Consider the following 24191-nt stretch of genomic DNA (forward strand, 5'->3'; position numbering starts at 1 on the left):
CAGGTAGGTTAAATTAAACAGCAGACGAGATACAATATTATTTTCGAACTCATTTCGAACCAATAAAATAAGTTTTTTTTTAAAAAATAAACCAATAATTAGTAAAATTGTATGAGCAATTAAAATGTAATTTATTTAGCCACTAAACTACACTGTACAAAATCGTTTATGCACTCTAAAAAAAACAAATTAAAGGTAGGACAGGAACAGGAGGGAATTTAATTTCCAAACACAATATTAATTTAGGGTTGTTGGATAACAAAATTAATATATTTCTAAGCTTTAGAACAGGAACCAACAAAGTTTTTTTTTTTTGTTTAAAAAATTATTTTCAGTGTATGTGAATTAAGAGAACTCACCCAGTGCGGCGGCACGTAAACGTGTGGTTTTCGTGGTACGCACTAAATGCACTGACGAGGAGCACGTCGAAGAAGAATTTGGCGATAGTGGTGAAAGAGTTAAACCCAGTACAGGACTGGCCGGTGATAATTTGACAAAGTGCTGTGTCTGTGGCTGCGTTTGCGGCTGCATTGTAGTCACCAATTGCTGTGAGGGTGATGACAATGAAGTGGTTGAAAACAATGGTGCATTTGTGGTGATTATAAGCGGTGATAGAGGACATTTGCGAAATTTTGATGGTGATAGAATTGCAGTTGAAGAAGTAGTAGTAGAAGAACAATTTGCGCTAGAATTTTGCTTGCGTTGCTTGAGTACTGATGAAGCAGTGGGCGTGGCATAATTATTATTACAATTGTTGTGATTATTGTTAATATTAATAAGATTTAAATGATTGTTAAAATTATTTGCATTGATATAATTGTGTTTATTGGAAATTTTAAGTTGTTGCAAGGGAACAGTTTGTTGCACTTGATGATGGTGATGATGATGGTGCTCCATTAATTTATGATGCAAGGCAGACATTGTTGGGCAGGCAGAGGAAGAAGCTAAAGATTATTATAAATTTTGTTTTAAATATTCGATATATATGTAATTTTAAGGGGGGGGGGGGGTATTATAAGTAAATGGCACAACCAAATCAATCGAATAAACTTTTGAGAATTAATTTAAATCCTGCTTAAAAGCCTGTTTAATTTTACAATGTTTATAAAATGGTATGTATTCAAAACTGAAATTTTGAGTTTCTATAAAAAGAAATTTAAATCATCTATTAAAAACAAACATTCATTTCTTTCTCCAAGTGTATTTTTGGCATATTTCTAATCAACATAAACAAACAGTATAAAAAAAATAGTTAAATTATTCTAGCTTCAAGCTGTCAAATATTTAATTTTAATAATAATGATGATGATGATGTTGATGATCTCAAGAAGAAAACAAAATACAAAAAATATCTACAATTTGATAAATGATTTTTTGCTGGTGTAGAAAAAAAAGGTTAAAAATAACTTATTGTTTAAACGTATGAATATATCTGTCAATATTTAGAAGTGCGTAGCATTTAAATGATAAACAATCGAGTAGAAGTACAATATTGATAATAAATAAAATGAAGAGATAATGCTAGAAAATGAAATCTGTCAGTATCTTCAATAAAAAAAACAATTTCCTTTAACATCTTCAATTGAATCATTGCGATTCAATAATATCAATAATGGGAAGTTTCTGTTTCAAGTGTGTGTTCGAAATTATGTTTTTGAAATGTTTTTAGGGGAGTTTTTTTTGTTTTCATTAAGTATGTAAAGTGGCCACTCAGGAAACAAATAAATGGCCTCCCATTGTGTATAAACTACATGAGACTTGTCCAAATAATTAAATTGAAATCTTTATAAACTAATTCAAATATAATATGCAAATTCTATTCAGTTTGAAATATTTTATCATGTTAGCAGTTAAAGTTTTGTTCATCAAAATTTTTTTCTATTTCAAAACATACAATTTTTGTACCCAGGAAAAACCATATTTATTCCAGAACTAGTTCTATAAAGCATGTTTATAGCCAGTACTCATTAATAGTCACCTTCGGAATCGTTTCGAAGTCAGTAGCCTTAAAACGATTCTGGAATCAGTGTTCTAATCAATGATTTTTGTTTAGAATTGCCACCCTAGCAACTAGTTCTAGAGAAGCGAACGGCTCTAGAATTAGTTCTTCCATCACTGTTTTTATTTGTAATTGTCATACTTGGAACTAGTTTTGGGAACCAGTAAAGGAAATGTTTATTTCTTTCATTGCATTACAAAAAATAATATTTTAAAATGATCAACGTTTGTTGCATTCGCCTTTTTAAATGCCTACGATCGATCCTCTTAAAAATATTTCGGTTTTATTTTTTAATGTACCTAATGCAATTTTTGTAATAGATTCGTCCAATTTTTGTTCATCCTTATTAAAGAACAACATTTTATATTGCAGTTTTCTTCAATTATTTTTGTTTAACAAATAAAATTTACTAAATTAAAAGTTGGTTCGGAATTATTTTGTTTTCTATAGAACTAGTCTAAAACCAATATGTAACTAGTTCTAAATAACTCATTCCTATTAAACTCAATAGAACTTAATTACATCATTGTTCTTTGGAATGGGTTCTAGAACTAGTTCCGATATCACTAGTTCTATGGTTGTTATCAAAGAATCTGAAATGGTTCTGGTTATAGTCATTCTAGAACTATTGATTTTGGATCAAGCTCTATGAACACTTTTATCTTGTTTTTTTTGTGGACTAAGCACTGATTTTCAATACCAAAATTCTCGAACGAATATTTGAGATATCGATACCAGATTTGAGTTCGTCAGATATCTGGGGTGTTCGGAATGTTGATTTAAATCAATTCTTTAATGGAATGTTTAAGAGATAAAAAATTGTATAATGCATTTAAATTAATGAAAACTTTAATAATTCAATAAGGAATTAATTCTATAAAGAATGAATTCTCAAACATAAACAAAACAAATATTTCATTCGGTTGTATGATCGCTTTCAAAAGAGCAGGTTGATGTGGCATTGTTTGACAAATATAAAGCAAATTTAGAAAAAAGTACACTTTCAATGTTTATCAATCTCATCAAACAAGTTTAAGTTCATTCTTATCATCTATTTCTTATTCTTCTAAATGACCTTATACATCAAACTTCTAACTCCATCTATTCAATTGCAGACTTAAGAAAACCACACAAGAAAAAGTCTAAGAGTCAAATCGACCAATCTCGGTGTCCAGTTCAAATTACCTCCATGTGAGATGACCATTTCCACAAATCCGAATTGTCAAATTTTTCAAGATTCTGGCACATAAATCATGCTGAATTTGACCGATGGCATGGGTTATGTTGACTTTGAGGGGTTATTCGTATAAACCGGCGACTTAAGAAAGTCACACAAGAAAACCGAGTCAAATCGACCAATCTCGGTTCAAATCACTTCCACTTGACTTTACCATGTTCTCAAATCGCTCATGCTGAATGTCCAAATTGGCATGAGCTTTGTGGCACGTAGCGGCGTGCTGTAAATGTAGTTGGTGTCCATATCATCCAATTCACACCAAACGGTTATCATCGACCTATAGCGCTCGCAGGTAATGACTTGGCCGATATGGACCGATAACGTCCAAAATCCACACCAAACGGTTGCTTTTTCGGGATGCATTGGGCGCTCTTGTGTGTCTTCTAGATTGGTATCGTCCCAAATTCGACAATTTTGTTTGTTGAAATCGATCTATAGCGCTCGCATTCGAAAACCTGGCCTCTATACCCTGATTACGTCCCAAATCCACACCAAACGTTTACTCTTTCGGGATGCATTTGACGCCCCAGGATGTCTTGTGTATTGGTATCGTCCCAAATTCGACAATTTTGTTTGTTGAAAAGTGGGCGAAGCGCACGGAACGTTCCCTGAACAGAACCATCCATTTTGATAACGCAATTTTATAATTTGCACGTTTTGTAGAACGCTACAAAACGCTGAAAAAATGACAGGCAATTCTACAGATGTAGCTTCAAAAATATGACCGCTAACAACTGTCAAAGTTCGGAAGTCCCTATTGGAATACCCTTTACTGAGACCGAGTTTGTTGGAGTTTGGTATCATGAGGCAAAACATGTATGATTCGCTTAACCAGAATCTTGTGACAATCTCTGAATCGGGTAATGCGAACAGTGTAGATTTTAAACGCGCGACACGATAATGAAATCATCTCTTTGTGTTTGATTGACCAGTGGACCATTCGTTCTTTAGTCGTACTGAACGTAGTATATGGAAAAAACTTCCTGCTAAGTCTTTCCGGTCACTTTAAATGTAGGTTCAATTAGAATACCCACAAACATAACTTTCTCTTTTCTCTCTCTTCCATAACCGTTTTTCCTAGTTCCAACACAATGCATTGTATGAGTTCATTTCCCAAATGGTGGTTCAAAACCATTTGAACATTTTACATTCACTTTGCAGCAAAAAGTTAACAATTTATCAACGAATTTAAAATTTGAATACACTGACCCCATTTTCACAATGTCTAGTTATTTTTTTAACTAACAGTTATACTGAATGTTTTCACAGAAAAATAATTTTAACAGACAGTATAACTTTAAGTTAAGAAATAACAAGTCAACTTAAAAATGGGGGCTTATATTGTTAGGAAAAAAAATTGTTTAAATTAATATCGTGACCTGCCACAGAGTGTGTAAAAGTCCCTCTCCTAGGTCAACGCTATGTTGTGTATAGGGACTAGTGCAGTACAAAGTCCCTTTCATATAAAATATTATAACTAGGACATGTTCCTCTCGAGGTAACAATCATAAGACTAGTTTTGAGTTTAAATCCTTTTTATTTATACCGCTGGTACAAAATATTTAAGTTGGATTGAAGCCCCTGTACTGAATAAACGACCGAAGTTTCTGTATTGAACAGTTCACCGAAACCACTGTCTTGAACAGATGACCGAAGTCTCTGTTTTGAACAGTTGGCCGAAGCATCTGTATTGAACAGTCGGCCGAAACCTCTGTATTGAACAATCGGCCGAAGTCTCTGTATAAATCAGTTGCCTGAAGCCTCTGTCTTGAACAGATGGCCGAAGCCTCTATCTTGACCAGTACGCCGAAGACCCTGTACTGAACAGACGACCGAAGTCTCTGTATTGTCTGAAGCCTCTGTTTTGAAAAGTTGACCGAAGTCTCTATATTGAACAGTTCGCCGAAGACCCTGTACAGAACAGATGACCGAAGTCTCTGTCTTGAACAATCACTTCTTTCGGGAAAACTGCTCCCTCAAAAACATTTTTATGTTCAATATGAAGGTACAAGTTCAATAGAGTCCAAAATGAAAAAAGGATCTGATTTAGGCCTAAAATACCAGTATCGGTCGGACTCTATTGATTTGTTAGAGACAATAGTAAACCCAGTACATGCTGCCACATATTGAGCTAACCCTTAGTTATTCCGTTAGTCTAGAGAGATTCCAATTATATATTTAAATTTTTCTAGCAAATGATCTTCTTTATACATTTTCTATTACAAACCTATTGAACAAAATTCATCAACAATGGTCACAAATTAGGAAAAATCATAATTTTTCAAAACTAATTATTAATCCATTAATAAAAATCAAGTTTAATCGGTTTTGATTTTTAAACACTAGTTGAAGTATTGGGATTAAAGAGGTTTAATAAACAATAAATACCCATACTATTTATTAATAAAAACGGTTATGTCACTAGCATTATTTCAATTCATTTGAAATTTGAAATATTTGTTTAGCTCCACCACGTTTTCAATCCAATACACGGAAACCTAAATGCTGAACCAGTTTTTTAGTTAGATAAATAAAATACACTATTTTTTTGTTTTAATTTTTAGGATTTAAAAAGATTGAAACGTGTAAATGTATAATTATTGCAAAACAAATACAAAACAAAATAAACAAAATATTTAATAATAAACTACACATGTGTATTATTAAGTTTCAAAAAAAAACTAACAACTTTTAAAGACATTTTAATTTATTTTTTCTGTTTTTCAAGAGAAAAAAAGACAAATAAACACTTTTATTGTCTGTTTAAAAAAAAGTAAAAACTAATAGGCAGCTTTGTGTTTTAATCAAAACGCTCCGTAATTTTTTTTTAGTTGATGTTTGTTTTTAAATGATCGTCGTTTCAAGTCATATGTAAGAAAGAGTATCTATTGATTTATTTATTTGTTTAATTTTTTTTGTTAAATTTGCATAAATGACAGACACATTACTTAGTTCGCTGGTTGGGTTGGCTTGACTTGTGGTTGCAGTAGTTGCCGCTATTAAGTATGAGGCATCCATCCATCTATCGTTTGACAGATAAACATATAGGCAGACAAACAGATAGTCGTCGTACAAAAAAGACAGACAGACATACAGTCAGACTTGACATCAAGTAGGGTTAATAAAATATTCAAAACACTTGACTGACAAGCAGACATAAAGACAGACAGACATTCAAAAATACAACACAGAAATAGGGAAGAAAAGCTTGGTTTATGATTATGTATTATTACATTAGTTATGTATTTAGTATCATGGTTCGAGCCAGTATGTTTGTGTTTTTAGAGAAGAATGACTGAGAAATTAGCTGGAAGCCATAAAAATGTCATATTTTGTAAGAAATTTATTTGTATATTTTTATTGTTATTAAATACCTCGAATAGCAATAACAACAAAAACAACAACAATAATAAGAAGGTATTGTTACCAATGACATAATTTATGACAAATATTGAAAAATAATTAAAAATGTGTGAAAATTTTTGGTTTCCTAAGATAACGTTGAAATATTAGACGTAATTACATGTAAACTTACATTAATTTAACATGTTAATATTTTTTTGTTTATTGGCCTGGTTATACAGGTCACATATTTACGAGATTTTGTAAATTTATTCCAATTTGTTTTGAATTTGTGTTACGTTTAAATAATATGAATGTATGTATGCATGTAAAATAAATCTACGAAAGGAAAATCATCTAAGAAAGGGATGATACTTTATTGTTGACCTACATATATATCTATATTTATGCACACACCATTGCAATCACTCATAAACTGCGAATTAAAAACAAGAACCTCAAGGCACTAGCCGGCAACACTTCGTGCAGGGACAAATAAACCATGCTAGCAACCTTCAAGATGATTGGCCGATTAGTGCTAAACTATGCTGCTCCAGTGTGGTGGCCTTCGTTGAGAGATACGTAGTGGAGAAATATTCAAAGCTGTCAAATAACCTCCGAACACCAACTTCACGAGGAAACTAAGGTTCTACGGGTCAAAGAACATAACGTCATATTGACGCAACAGTTCCTTCTGGGATGTCAGCTGTGGAGTCATCCAAACTTCGACATCACACAGTTGGAGTCCCCCCGAGGCATGTCAGACAGGACCTATGAAAATACGAGGAGAGCATACAGAGGTATGTGTAGAAACCATTTAATCACAGCTTTGAACGACATTCATAGAGACTCCATCAATTCCGCGGATACCGCTTGAATGCCGTACTTAGAGGTCGCCCACTACCGATAGCAGACGCCGCGTAAAACAGGAGTCGCTCTGAAACAATTAAGATCTGGATGAAGCAACAGGCTTAACGTCATGTTTGTAAAATTATCGAAAAATACTCAAAATATTCGCAAATTATTCGTTATTCATAGCGTTTTTCGAATATTTCCGTTAACATTTTTCGAATCATTTTCGATAGTCCTTCTCAAATGCTTCCAAAAGTAACATTCGAATAAAGTACGATGATTCGTTGTTTATGTCATTCTCGAACCTTGGTGAATGAAGGTTTTGCTACCACATACATATTGAGAAAAAGCAGAACATTTTTCGAATCGTTTGTGATATTATTTTTCGAATGTTTCTTATATAAACGTTCGCATAAAGTATTAAAATTTTCGAATGTGCTGATCAGGTGGGGTAACACCTTGTAACTTAAATTTGTGTATCCATTAAGTGCAGGCGCGGATCCAGAGGGGTGAAAAAGGAAATTCCCCCCCCAAAACCGAAAAGTTTTCATATAAAAAAAGGAATACAAAGAAAAATATAGAACAAATTTAAATTTTCTCCCCCAAATGGTTGACGTGGATACGCGCCTGATTAAGTGTGATGCAGTTTTTGTTTACATTTACGATATGCTTAGCCCTTTCAGATCTTTCAAATCTGATTGCTTTGAAATCTTATTTATCACCGTGTCTTGTCTTGTGTCTTCTGGGGCTCTGCTAAGAATAGTTATTCGGATCTTGGCAATAGACAATACGAAAAAACAAATTTTCAGCTCTCAATCGCCAAACTACTGTTAATTGACTAAGAGTAGCAAATGTCAGTCCACTATGACTAGTTATTTAGGATAACAACTTGCGGTTGGAATTCGAAACGAGACACTCCGATTTGTCAAACAAAAATACAAAAAATATATGTCTGATAAAACAACAAAATACATTGACTCTTGTTGTTGCAAGAGGACAACAGACTTAGATTTTTGACAATGACGTCTCGTCTCTATATAAGGTTTTTACCAAGGAATAATCGGCAAGATAAATCTTCGGGACTCCGTCACCTAACGACTCGTTATGGAAGACGACAAGATACATGTTTTAGCTTCCAATCCGCTGACTGCAATATAATAGCTATGACAATAAATGAACCATAATCCTACGAAATAAATGCTTCGGATCCCGGTCGGTAATGCTTTGTTATCCGGGAGAAAAGTGGGAAAAAAGCTTGTTAATAAAGTTAGAGACATCAACCACATGGCAGTATCTGGATAATATCTCCCAAAGAATGGGATCGGCATTGCGGTCAATTTAAGCTAGAAGCTCTGAAAGTGATCTAAGTCCAATTAAATCCTAGCTAAACGGTATTTTTATGATCCAGGAGAAAATACAAGCTCCCTATATCTCCACTGTCTCTCTGGATAGCACAAAATATCTAGGAGTTATCCTGGATTCGAAACTGTCGTTTAATACAAACACATTATTTATATTGAAGATGAGACCTGAGCAATTAACCCATCCAACACTAAATTGTGGAGTGATCTTCTAAAATACACCCATCCTAAGGCATTTCAAATAATCTTAGGGATTTCAACAATTAAAGGCTTTTCCTACCACGATGAACTGATTTCATGTTCATTTATAGCCAAGCATATCAATTTTGACATTAATGACAACACTGAAACCGGGGAAACATTGGATACTGTACTTGACGATCTGCGGGAAATCTATGAAAATATTGATTATTGCACTGCAAAATCTTTCATAGAGGCTTCATTGTCTCTATCGTGACTAAAAATATGGGTGATGACTTTTGGTAACCATGAAAAGAGACTTGGCTTGACTTCTGCAGAAGTTGTCAACACGAGGAGGAGGATGAGACAATTTTTCATCTTCTTTGTCACTGTCTGGCATTAGATCTAAGCTTAAGGTTTCTGAGACATCGCTCCCTAAATAGTCTTTCTCTCGAATATGAGGCTAGAGGGCATTAATCCAGACATGGGGATCTCCATAGAGTGACCTAATAACCGCTAACTCATAGGTACGCAATTAAAAAATCTCCTCCTCTTTCTTCGGACATCTTCCTCTAAACTTTTCAATCTTTTAATCACATCTGACTGTCTCCTTCTCTCTTTTCATTTCTATTTCTGTCTTTCTACTTTCAGATAACACGGGAGCTGATCTTTTTTCTTCACTTCGCGGCTGCCTGGAAAACTAACCCGCTCGAAGGTGATTTATATTCTTGGTGGATTATATTCTATTGCACGAACAGGAATGAATGTGTCTATCAGATACAGTATTACAGAATGAGATTTCAGCTGTTAAGAAAGAGTGCATTACTTCAGTCTTACAAGTTTGGCATTAGTGATGCACAAATTTTCTGCAATTACGAACGGACCAGAGCCATTAATTGATTGAGGTTTAATATTCGTATCGTCTTCGATAGACCTGAAATATAATATGGGTATTTATGTGAGATCCAATTTCGTCCTTGAATACCTACCGAAGATCTCCTAACTAAAGATATAAGATCACCAAGTAATGTCATGTCGGCTACAAAGCAAAGAGGACCCCAGTTACCACTTTTATGGTGTAAGCGTCTTCTTAGGAAAGACTCTAGTACTACGCACAAATGAGATAGACTTTTATGAAAGCAAGCGCGTGATGGCCTGAATATTATTTTCGTAGGTCGATTGCTAGATCGGTCGATTATCTGTGATCATTAATCACGGCATGTTCGGATTTCATGCCAGGATTTGAATATTTCATATAATAACTTATGCAGAAGTTGTCAGAATTAGGAGTAGGAGGAAACTGGTGTACAGCTTCTATGTTATTGTCCAGCCTTAGTGGATTTGAGATGGTGTTTGCTTGACTGACGGAACTGTCAGATACATATGAACATCAGAAGGATAAATGCTTACTGATCAATTTCGAACAATAATGTATTTATGTTACGGAATAACCCACATGTTTAGAGATTCTGAAGTAGCAGAATATACATTTATCCTAAGTATTGTAACGGTGACCCTCAGTTCTTAATTTAAACTTAATCCGATACGCATTTTTTTCATTATAAGTTCACTGACTTCGATATTTAAACTAAACCTTGTTTGAGTTCAAATGAATAAACAAAATATAAAAATCACTAAAAAAAAACTACATTACAAATACATAAATATAATGAAAATGCATATGAAAAATAAAACTATGAATAAATATTTAAAAATGTTAAATATTTACACTGATAAAAAACTACATACATACGTACATTTTTTTAATTTTAAATTGAAATTAAAATTGACGAATCGAATAAAAGTCAACAAAAGAAACAATTTCACATGAAAAATCAAAAGAAAAAATAACAACCGATAAGAATGTCCAACAAAATCTCAATTAAATGAGAAAAAAATACAACTACAAAACAAAAAAAAAAAACATGCCACAATAATTAATAATAACAATAATGAAAAAACAACAACAACGAACGAAATGTAAAATACAAAAATAAAAAAAAAAACAAAAAACAAATAAAGAGTTGTAATCATTTGTGAAAAATAAATAGAAACAAAAATAAAGAACAACAACAATAATAAACAAATAAAGAAAGAAAACAAAAATAACAACGTGCATTTATCAGCAACAACAATGAAAATTGTTTTCAATTGAAATTACAACAACTTCACAATTTACCTGCAGTACTTGAACATGAAGCGTCGGGAACAGCAGCAGCAGTAGCTGCTGTTGCTGCAATATTTGTTGTTGATGTTGTGTCGCTTGTTAGTGGAATATTTATTTTTAATTCTTTAGTATTTGTTGTGGTTGCTGTCGCAGTCGTTGTCGTCTTTGATTTTTTACCCGAGTTATTGGTCATTTCTTCGTCGTCTTCTTCTTCTGGTTCCTTATCTTCGCCGTTCGTTTTAATCGTATGACCGTTGGTTTCAACTGTTCTTGTTTCAGAGTTCGTAGATGGGTTCAAATCTTGTTGCGCTGTTGCATTTAGGGCTGTGGAGTTTACAACGGATGGTGATGATCTTGAGTCATTTGTCTGTTGTTGTTGTTGCACGCGTTGTGAACGAGTTATATATCTGAAAGAAACAATAAAAATAATATTTTAGAGATATTGTATGTATTTTTTATATAAAGAATTTATTTTAAATATAGTTTAACAAATAAATAGGGCTTTGAAAATTCTGTCTGTTGAACAATTTGTTAATATTTATTTAGATATGATTGAGACGTTTCTTTTATTTGATGTTTTTATTTAGATATGTTCAAAACTTTATATTATTTTAGAAAAACAACAGTTCTAGAAAATTCCCAGATTCTGGAAGATTTTTTGGATTTCTTCTGTTAACTCACTCAAATATACAATATTATTGTGAATGGAAATAATTGGACGATTCACAAGATCTCCATCATGTCATATTGTCACAATGTCCTAATCATAGAGAAATATACATAGAGCGGAAACTCTCCTGTCAAAGACATAACTCAGTTGTCAAAAACCTAAGTGCTGAGAATGTATTAGTAAATAAAACTATGTGAAAACAAAAACAACACTCGTATGTGTGATTATTTTGAGTAAAATTTTTGTTTGAGTTTTTTTCTAGTTTCCGCTCTTGTGTTTCTCTATGGTCCTAATATTCCACAACGGTTTGAAAATACCCAGTAATATTTCTAAAATGAATTAGGGGCAAATATTTAAAGTAACCACTATTCTAGGCACGGATCCAGGTCAACCATTTATACAGTAAAATTTAATTAAATTGTTCTTTTTTTTAATATTAAAACTTTTCGGTTTTTGGTGAAAAGATTTTTCGATTTTTTGTGACTCCATTTTCCTCAAATATTTCAATAATGTAATAAAAGAACGTTCCTTTAGTCTCTAATATTATGATCTGTTGAATACGAAATTATTTCCGTTATTAGTTTCAGTTTTGGCCAGTAACCGAAAATAACTGTTATTTTTAAATATTTAAAGAAAAAAAGCAAGCACAAGAAAATATCAGAAAACAATGACAAGGATACAATTGTGTTCGTTTTGAACTATTGTAGATTTTTATAAAATTTTAGCTTTTTAAATGTTTGATTTTTATATTGTCGTTATTTATATTTATTTTTTGAAGCAGAAATATTTGTTTCCCAAACAAATTCACCAATTAGTTAAAACCACTGACTAACTGCCGCATTACAAATAAACTATTAAATTACATTAATTTAATTTCATTTTCCAACACTATGCAGTCAAGTTTGTTTTAGTATAAACTAACGATAATTTTGAATATGAAATCATAACTATACGAAATTAATAACTATAAAGAAAAACGGCTAGATATTGAAGAAGATTTTATTGAGTATTGAAACAATATGAAATTAGTTTTTTCATGGCTACGGAAACTCGTCTTGATTGCAAACTCTGTATCGGCAACGCAAGTAAGTGTCAAAAGATCGTTTTCGGCATTAAGATCATGGTCGTATAATTTAATTCTGATAAGTTTTGAATATAACAATATTTAATTTTCATGTAAAATTAATAATAATGTCTTTGTTTTTTTCTATTTTAATTTTTTGTTTTATTTCAAAAAATTCAAGTACTTATCTATGTATATATATAACAATTAAGAGAACTATATTCGGTTGTGCCGAATCTTATATACCCTTCACCAAATTATACTTCAAAATACAAATTTTAAATATTTTTAGTTAAACAAAAAAATTTTTTTTTTCGATTTTTTTTTTAATTTTTTGAAAATTTTTTTTTCGAATTGTTATTTTAAATTTTTTTTTAAATTTAAAAAAAAAAATTTTGGTGAAAAAAAATTCGGGTAGAAAGAATATTTTTTCCAATTTTGACCAATTGTAGGTCCAACTTATATACGTCTTTGCAAAGGTCTTTGAAATATCTATCATTAGATATCCATATTGTCTATATTAATGACTTAGTAATCCAGATATAGGTAAAACAAGTAAGAAAGTATGGTCGGTCAAGCCCGACCATATAATACCCTACACCAAGTAAATGAGTAAAAATATTTTTCTTTTAAAATATCAATAATTTATATTTTTGAGTGATTTTTCGAAGGGGCCTTATATGGGAGCTATGATCAATTATGGACCGATCACCATAAAATTAGGTCGTGTGATTTATGTCTATATGAAAGTTATTTATGTTGAATTTTGTGTGTATACCAACATTTTTAAGTGATTTATGCATATTAAAGTGATTTTCGGAAGCATGAGAGCTATGACTAATTATGGACCGATCGTAACAAAATTTGGTGACATGAATTTTGTATATATAAAACTTATTTGGAGCGAAATTTGTGTAGATACATAGATAAATTAAGCATTTATTACCGATAAAGTCCAATTTCGAGGGGACATTTGTATGGGGGCTAGGTGAAATAATGGACCGATTTCCCACTATGGTGGTGTAGGGTATAAAAACGAGGTTGTCCTGGTTTTTTCCTCATCGGATATTTACATCAAAGACATGTTAGACATGCTTTCGATAAGTTTCCTATTTAAAATCAGCAAAATCGGTCCACAAATGGCTGAGATATGAGGAAAAAATCAGGACAACCTCGACCTAAGGATAGACAATATGGATATATAATGATAGATATTTCAAAGACCTTTGCAACGACGTATATAAGACCATAAGTAAGTTGGACCTACAATGGATCAAAATCGGAAAAAATATTTATTAACCCGAATATTTTTTTCAGCAAAAAAATTAAAAAACAAAACATTTTTTATTAAAATTTAAAAAAAAAAATTTAAATTTAAAAAATAAATCCTTCGAGATTTAATTTTGAGTCCGTCACACTCTTTAAAAAGCCATTAAACAGTATGATGAAAACTTGAACATTGAAAGATAACCTGGATCAGGAAGAAAAAAGGGTCTAACAGATATTGGAAAGGCAAAAGAAGTCGAACAACTCTTTCGAAAAGCACCGAAGACTTCTATCAGAAAAGCTGCTCGTAAAGTTAAATGTTCTGATTCTTTAGTGTGCAGAGCCAAAGCTAATTCTGGGTTGAAGTGGTATAAGGTTCAGAATGTTTCAGATCGCAATGCGGTTAATAACTCATGTCCGATTTTTGAAGCATAAGTGGACCACCTCGTCCAAAAAGGTAACGGAAGCATCTATAAAATCTTTAACGGGAGTAATATGCCAATATTTTAATGTTTAATGAATTTGAACAATATTTGAATAAATTTACATATTTTTGAGAATTTTTATATGAACGTTTAAAGTTTTATTTAACTTAATACAAGTATAAGTTATTTCTGGCTCACTCTTTAACGGTATTCTTAAAATTACAACTTAAAAACATTATAAATATATTCTATAGAAACTAATTTTAAAAATTTTTCTTTTGAGAGAAATTAGTTTTACCTTGGAAACAGAAAATTATTTTTTAATTCCTCGCGATCAATTTAAAGCGGGAAGAAAATGAAAATTTGTGAAAAAATTAAGTTTTTTTTCAACATAAACGAGTATCTACTGTTTGAAAGTAGGTAATAACATATATATTTTTAATAAAATAAACAATTTTCAAAACAATATACTTATAATTTTTTGAAGTTGTAACTTTAAGAATATCAATAAAAAAAATACTAATCGAAGTGATCGAGAAAAACTATCAGCCCAATTATGAATAAAAAATTCCCCGGGAATTTTTTCCCATTGAATTTGAATAGGAAAAATTGGAAAAGGGAAAAAACTCCCGGGGAATTTTTATTCATAATTGGACTGTATAAGTATTTTCGAACTCCAAGAACACAAAATTGCTATAAGAGAACCACTGAATATTCTTGGTGCAACATTGTGTAATTTTTACTTTTTTACTGCTATCTTTTTCGAAAAAAAAAACTTATATTAAGATATCAAATTAAAGTTATGTTTAAACTAGGGTATTCAATTAATCGGGTTACTGGTTTAATCGGTTAATCGAGCAAATAATTAATCGGGGTTTAGATTTATTCGGTTAATAATCGGTTAATTTAAAATTATTCGTCGAATAGTTTCTATTTTAATATTAAATTGAAAATACAACCACGAATAAAACAACAATTGCAAATATGGTATTTGAGATCCAAAACATACATATGAGTTTTTTTAGGATTATAGTGAGATCTTCTGAACTAAACATTTTTTTTAAAAAAGAATATAATTTGAATGATTCTTCTTTAGATTTTAAAACACTTGACTTGGAAAAAAATCTCTTGCTGATTGTAGATGTTGGAGAAAACGAAAGCATGATAAAGAATATCCAACATCTCAGTTCTTTTTTTTAGTTTTTTCTATGCATCAAAAATCCATTTGAGTCCTTTTTGGATTGTTTTAGATTGTGAATACTTTTAATAGTTTTGTTAAGTTCTGATAAAAGACTTATTTCAAAATACAAATACAAACAAAATAAATGCAAAAAAAAGGAATTTCGGTTAATCGACACAAATTAATCGGTTTATTTGTTATTTGAAAATCGGCAATTTTAAATTATTCGAACAGTTAACCGTCCAAAATTAATCGGTTAACCGATTAACGGTTAATCGATTGAATACCCTAGTTTAAACACTTTATTAAATTGTATTTTTTGTTTTATAACACGGTGCTACGATGGAAAAAAACTTGGAAAACGACCTAGTGTGGGTTATAGGGCTTGCCGAGTACATTAGAAATTGTGTCAAAAAATTTCAGAAACACTCTCAAATTCTGAAGTTATTCTGAAAAAAACCGTTTTCAGTGATGTTCGTCAACTTATCGATTTGTAACTCAGTCAGTTCCTGTCCGACTTTAAATTTTTAAACGGGGTTGGAAAGTAAACTGAATGCGCTTTAAAATTACGTGCATTCTTTGATGCATTTGTAAGTCATAAGTATTGTTTTTAATATCTAAAGAATATCTAAAATAAAAACAAAATTTATCAACTTTTTTGATTTTAGTTGCTTTTCATTGCTTATTTTGATATGGAAGCTTATACAAATTTATACCAATGTAAGGAAATTTAGTTCTTAACAAACCATCGTTTTAATTATTCAAATCGGATGAAAATTGTAAAAGTTATTCAACTTTTCATTAACACCTTTATTAGAATTTTGTCCCCACTATTAAAAAAAAAAAATTTGTACAATTTTTAATTTACAAGGTAAATTTTGTGGAACTTTTTTCGAAAAAGTTTAATAACTTTTGCAAGTATAAACCGATTTTAATAAGTAATGTCTCATTTTTGTCTATATAAAATTGATCTTAAAAAACTTTGCAAAGAAAAATAGGTTTTCATAGAAAAACATTAAAATAACTATTATTGAATTTGAAAAATTACGAAAAAAAAGAAAGCGAAACTATTTATAAAAACTTACACAATTTCTAGGAATATAGATTTTATACATACATTTTATGAAAGCTTAATTCATGACCTAACTTTAGTTGTTTAAAATTTTAAAATCGGACTAAAAATGTGTGAGTTAGAGGTACTAAAGTACTACGACCTATCCTAAAACGGTTTTTTTCAAAATATCTTAAAATTTTGAGGGTGTTTCAAAATCTTTGAAAACGGTTTTAGTATGTCCTCACCTAGGCCTACAAACTCCATTAGGTGGCTTTTCAAGTTCTGACTTAAAGTGTCGTTTTGTAGCAGAGTGTAATTTTTTATAATTTTTAATGTTTTTAACATTCCATTAAGCAGGAAGTTAAAACTCAAAATAAATGTGTATTTATAAATAGCTGTATGAACTCTTCTAACACCCACTGTAATAGCAATTAACAATTGTATTTCACTACCAATTTTACGATCCAATTAAAATTCAATACTGATTTTTTCAAGCATTGTTAAACGTTATTTTTAAAAATAATTTTTTTTGCACAATTTTTTTTATCTTAAAATTTCTAAGGCCATCGTTTAGATATTTTGTTTCTTTCTATTCAGACATGTGTAAACAAAACACAAAACAAATGATTAATTTTATGGGTTTTCTATTCATTTGTTTCTTTATAAATAAATAATTTTGTATGTCCACAATGACACTTGATTCGAATAGAATTGGGTTTGTTTGTATTATTATCTCTAAAATATTTTTGATGACCGTTTTTTTATTGTTTATTTTTTTGATTTGCAATTATCATAATTTAAACATTAATATTTTAAAAATTTATGTTTAGAGTTAAGAAAAAAAGGGGTTTGTTTTCTTTTCTAACTGAATATAAAAAACAAAAACTTTCAAATAGTTATTGTTTTGTTAAAAATCTTTAATATTTTATTGTTTGAACTTTTTAGTTATTCTTTTTTAAAAATTATTCTTTTATTTTTATTTCAACTTTTTAATGTTATAACATGTTTCTTTTGTTAATAGTAAATTGAATTTATGAATTTAAAAATTTTATAATAATTTTTTGTTGTTTTTCCATGCACATTTTTACTATAAAAATTTAGCAATTTTAATTTAATTTTTTTTTTTTTGTAAAAATTTATTTGAAATTCACATACTTTTTTTTGTTATTATGTATTTTACGTTTTCTTTCAAGAAAAACGTGCTTTTCGTGCAGATTCGTGCAAATGTTGCAACAAAATTCTACTAAATGTTGGTTGGCTTGGTAGTTTTCCTATATGCCGCAAAAAACGAACACAAACAACAACAAAAAGTCATTCATGCCATTCATTCACTTCCACATTTAATGTTGATTTTTTCGTTTTATTTTTTTTTTTTGGAAATTATAACTCAACAACTTTTTAATTTTTTTTTTTAATTCGTATAGATCGTTTAGCACACTCTTTTTTCTGTATATCTAGATACTTTGTTACATTCGTGGATTTTTTTTGTTTGTTTTAGTTTATTTTAGTAAGTGGTTGAAGTGAGCGCGTTAAAATGAGTGAATGTTTGACGGCACGCACGCACTCTCGTAAGGTTCGCTAAAAACTAAACGTAACTAATATTTGAATTTGTCTGTAGAGCGGCTGGCAGCCAGTCAAAAGACCGCACGAATATTGAACAAAACAAAAGCGAAGAATGAAAGAAAACAGCAACAACGAGTACAACTAGTCAGCCAACCAACCTACCATCCAACTACAGTTACAACAACAATAATGGTAATATAATGGTATCTAAGAGATACATTGCACACTAGAGTTGCCATTAATGGACATTTTAATTGAAAGTCGAGATTTTATGATGGGAAAAGGTATGTAGAGCCTTCCTGTTAGGGGTATATTGAGCTTTTAGCACCAAGGAAGGTTGTTCCACTTACGGACAGTACGGCTAAAGAACCAATTTTCCCTGTAGTGTGTTGTGGGGTCCACTGGCCAATCGTACACAAAGGAATGTTTTCTTGATGAAAAACGTGTATAACGTAAAAATCTAATTTCATCAGAGTACATTCCATTGCAGTACCGATAGAACAGTGAAACACAACCCACATTGAAACGGTGATCCAGCGAATCAATAAAGTTTTGGAGCTTCTCGCCCTCTCCTTTACGCGGTCGAAAAGCTCCAAAATAGATTTTGAAGCATCGGTTCATACATGGGTGTTGTATTCCATTTTCGGTCGGATATATGTAGGTGGTGTAAATAGTGAGAAAATTAGAAGGAGTGATCTAATTTTTACACTGTTTCAAAAAACTGAGACACTTCAAAGCTTCTTTCTCATTCCCAGAACATCAAGAGCTTATTCCACAATATTTACACCACCCCCATAAATACAAATGAAACGACATGATCTGTCATTCGTTTATGTGTCAACATAAAACACTGAGTCTTGAGTCCCCATTCAGAGACTGTCACAAGTTCCCGATTAAAAGAATCATTCGTGTTTTGCCTTATTGCATCAATCTTCGACTGGCTTGGTCTATAACTAAATGAATATGAATGGCAAATGTTGCTGTCATATGCAAAATAATAGATTGTGTTGAAAGTTTGACGTAGAAGGTCGTTTAGAAAAATAAGGACTAGAGTAGGAGAAAGAACGGAGCCTTGCTGTACCCCTGAATATATATTGAGCTGGTTTGATGAGATACTGAGCTGAAAGGGAATTTTTATCTGCTATTTGATTGGCAAAACTTCACAGCACAAATGGCAGCCAATTAAAATCTTGCCTGAATTTTATTACTGAATTTTATATTTATAAAATTTCGAAATTAAGTTCGAATTTTGGAAAATCCAAAAAAAATTATGTGGATATAAAACAAGTAAGAGAGCTATATTCGGCTGTGCCGAATCTTATATAACCTTCACCAAATTATACTTAAAAATATTTTTTTTTTTAAATATTTTTATTTAAACAAAATCTAATTTTTTTTTAATGTTTTAAAATTTTTAAAATTTTTTTTTTCCAAATGGTTTTTTTAATTTTTTTTTTAAAAAAGTTTTTTCAAAATTTTTTTTTTAAATTTCTTTAATTAATTTTTTTGGAAAAAGAATTTATGACAAAAAAAAATTGTTCATGAAAAAAAAATTCGGGTTAAAAAATATTTTTTTCCGATTTTGACCCATTGTATATCCAACTTACTATGGTCTTATATATGTCGTTGCAAAGGTCTTTGAAATATCTATCATTAGATATCCATATTGTCTATATTAATGACTTAGTAATCCAGATATATGTCAAAAATAGGTCAAAAATCGAGATTGTCCTAGTTTTTTCCTTATATCTCAGCCATTTGTGGACCGATTTTCTCGATTTTAAATAGCGACCGAGCCGGAAGAATTTCGGAGATATTGATGTATGAATCGTGTATGTAAGTTATTTGGAGGCTTCGGAAAGTTGATTTCAACACACAGACGGACAGACGGACATGGCTATATCGATTCCGCTATCTATAACGATCCAGAATATATATACTTTATGGGGTCGCAAATGAAAAATGTGGAAATTACAAACGGAATGACAAACTTATATATACCCTTGCCACTCATGGTGAAGGGTATAAAAAATAAATTCTAGCAATTTAAGAAATTTAGAGAATCTTCAAAATTTTGTGAAAACAATTAATTAGCATTAAAGTAGAATTTTAGGTTATTATATTTCGAAATTAAGTTCGAATTTTCGAATATCAAAAATTATGTCAAAGTTATCAAATATTTTTAATCTGATAAAATCATAGCATTAAGGTAAATTTTCGCAAATCAAATATGTAAGTGAAAAATATAAAATTTCTCAGAGATTTGTCAGAATTGGAAAGTAGCATTTTTCGAAAATCAAAAATTATATGAAAATTAAGAAAAACTTGTAATCTAGTGAAGTTTAGTAATAAATTAAAGTTTCAGACATTTAAGGAAATTTCGAAATTATTTTCGAATTTTCGAAAAAAAAAATCCTAATGTATCTTTAACGAACTAGAAAAAAACTGCATAATATAGATTTTTAGAAATTTCAGTTGATTTAAAAATTATGTTTAAATTTTCAAAAATCAAAAAATTATAATTTTAAACACTTTAGGAAATTTCGTAATTAAGTTCGAATTTTCGAAAATCAAAGATAGGATAAAATTACCAAAATTATTAAACCTTTTATAATAAACTAGAAGAAAAGCCGCATTATAGAAATTATGGGACATTTTGGGAAATTTCGAAAAAAAATATTTATAATTAATTATGAAGCATTTTAGACATTTTGGGAAATTTTAAATTTAAGTTCATGATGTAAAAATTAATAAAAACTTGTATAATAGTGATAATTTAGAATTGTCGAGAATTAAATTAATTCTTGAAAATTTTAGGAAAGCTCGAAATTGAGTTTGAATTTTTGAAAATTAAAATTTTTGGAGAAAATTATTAAATCCTATGATGATTTTATAATAAACTAGGAGAAAATCTTTATTGTAGCGATTTTTAACCATGTGAGGCAAAAATTTAGAGTTTTCGAAAACCAAAAATTATTTTAAAATTTGAAAAGTCAAATGTTAGATTAAATTTATGAAGATTATTAAACTCAAAGATATTTTTATAATAAACATAAAAAGGCCATTTTAGGAAATTTCGAAATAAAGTTCAAATTTAAAAAAATATGTCAAAATAAAGAATAGCTTGTAAACTAGTAAGTATTATTAAACCCTGAAATATATTTATAATAAACTAGTTAACCGTCCAACCCGCATACTCCTGCCTGTTATTATTTATTTGCAAATAAAATATCTAAATTTGTACTGCATACTTTAGGGAGCTTTTTTTATTTTTATTAGAGTTGACTAGACTCAAAAAAAAAAAAATCCGTGCTTTACCCGGAATTTTTGAAGTTTTTTCTTTACAAACCATCTCCTGAAAATTTCGAATTGAATACAAAAAAATCAGCCAAATCGCTCCAGCCTTTCTCACGTGATGCCATTAAATACATGGACCATTTCATTTTTATATATGGGGTATTTCACGTCAAGTGAACCAACTTTACAAATCGATGTCTTCCGATCGGGATGAAATTTACACCAAGGTTAGACCTATTTACAATTTTTCAACAAGATCGGTCCAGAACTCTCTGAGTTAGAGGGGGTCAAAATTTGACATTTTGGCCAAACATGTAATTTTTCTCATCCATGTAACTTATTACCTATTGTTCTTAGCAAAATGTGTTCCAAATAGTTTAGATAGCTATTTCTTCAATTTTTCGAAAAAAAATATTTAAAAAAAAAAAAAAAATTTTAATATCTTTTTTCAGAAATCAAAAACTTGTTACCTTTTTTTTTCAAAATGGTCCCTTTTTTTTCTTCAAATAAAGCTTAGATATTTTCCTTGAAGAACTATAGTGGATGCGAGTTTGATATCTATCAAAAAAAATGTTTTTTAACTCAAAACATGCAATTTTTTACTTTTTTTGCAAAATCAAAAACTTTGTTGACTTTTTTGTCAAAATGGACCCTTTTTTTTTGCTGAAAAGAAAGCTTGGATATTTTACTTTCAGACCTATTTGGTGGTTTAGTGGAATGCGGGTTTGATATCTATCAAAAAAAATGGTTTGTAACTCAAAACATGCAATTTTTCACTTTTTTTCAAAATCGAACGTTTTTTTTCCAAAATGGGCCCTTTCATTCATAAAAAGTAGTTTTTTTTAGAGTTGTAAACATTTTAGAAAACTTCGAATTTTCGAAAATTTAAAATTCAGTTAAAATGCAGACAAACATAAAACCTGTAGAGAATTTTATAAGGAAACCATATTTTAGTTTCTTTTAAGGCATTTTAACAAATTTCGAAATTAAGTTAAGAAATTTCGAATAACTTAAGTTCTGCTTTTCTTAGACCACAAATAAAGCTTAACTTAAAATGGAGTACATGCTGTTTACAAGATTGTTTATCCGATAGCATACAAACTAATAGGAATAGTGAAGAAAACTTACCAAAATCTTTCTTAAATCAAGTGAATTTTTTATTGTTTGGCTTTACTTTCAAAATATGTAATAAAAGTATCCATAAAACTATTCTTGAAAAATCCTATAAATTGTGGAATATTTCAATATTAATCTTTTACATGACGTAAAGTGTGTCAGAAAAAACTTATACACACTATTCCAGCCAAAACTTATCCTTGACCCAACAAATTATTATTTTTTTAATCTCGTTAGCTTTTAAAAATATGTCAGATATTATCTTTTATAAATCACTAAGTTTCAACTGTGATTTCGATCAAAATAGACAGCAAAAAAAAGTACCTGAAAAAATATTTAAAACTTTTGAAAAAAATCCAATATGGACTTTCTAAAAAATGCCAAAGGATCTGAAGGTTCATAGTCACACTGTTTCAAAAGCCATTAAATAGTATAAGGAAGACTTGATTATTAAAAGAAAATATGGTTAAGGAAGAAAAAAAGGTCTAACAGATATTGGTAAGGCAAAAGAAGTGGAACAACAAACTAAATTCCCAAAGATGTTTTTTTTTGTGGCAAGCCATTTGCAGTTGTGGCAAAATAAGCCAATTATTTATGACGTCAAACACGATAAACACAGAAATATACATTACGGCTTTTACCTTTCATAAAACAGCACAGAATACCTTCATATTTCTGGACCGATTTAGCAATATGTCACTATGTAAAAAAGGCTCTCGACTGGTAATCAAACAATAATGTCAATTTTGTACCACGGGAGTCAAAGCCACCCAACTGTCCAGAACTTCGGACTTAGGAATGTTATGGGGCTCTTGTAAAAATAAAATTAAAGAACATAGGAAAGGATAACAGGAAATGTACGATTTTAAGCGTAAGTGGACCACCTCGTCCAAAAAGGTAACGTAAGCAACTATTAAATCTTTAATGGGAGGATTTCCGGAAAAAGTGGAGTATTATGCCAATATTTTAATGTTTAATGAATTTTGATAAATTTACGTATTTTTGAGCATTTATATATTGAACGGTTTAAGTTTTATTTAACTTAATGCAAGCATAAGTTTTTTTTGGCTCACTCTTTAAATATTTCGAATAAAGCAAATAAACACGGCATCCTTATTAAGTCAATTAGTATCTTATATATTATTCCTTATAAAATATGTCTAGGTACCTAGGGAAATTTACTAAATCTATCTAATATGATATTCCAATTCAGTTTTGGGGATTTTTTTTTATAATTAACTTGGGAATTCTAAATACAACAATATTTGCTGGCAACTCATTGTACAAGTTTACACTGCCGAAAAACAAACGAATCTTCCAAAGAAATAAACGAACGCAAACAAAACACATGGAAAGAGAAAAACAACAAGAAATTGTATCGCGCAACAAACTAGATATGATCGTCCATATGTTTCCACC

At 30.3% G+C, this 24191-nt stretch overlaps 1 protein-coding gene across 1 annotated transcript in view; it reads right to left on the reverse strand.

Moving 5' to 3' along the window:
* LOC135954476 (supervillin-like) overlaps nt 1–24191 on the reverse strand; it is a 364594-nt gene that overhangs the window by 263959 nt on the left and 76444 nt on the right. Inside the window, exons 3-4 of the mRNA XM_065504655.1 lie at nt 11151–11545; nt 360–944 (exon numbers count right to left, since the gene is read on the reverse strand). Coding sequence (XP_065360727.1) covers nt 360–944; nt 11151–11545 — 980 coding nt within the window. The remainder of the gene's footprint in view (nt 1–359; nt 945–11150; nt 11546–24191) is intronic.

This window comes from Calliphora vicina, chromosome 3, assembly GCF_958450345.1.
Source record: "Calliphora vicina chromosome 3, idCalVici1.1, whole genome shotgun sequence".
In the NCBI taxonomy this organism is placed as follows: domain Eukaryota; kingdom Metazoa; phylum Arthropoda; class Insecta; order Diptera; family Calliphoridae; genus Calliphora; species Calliphora vicina.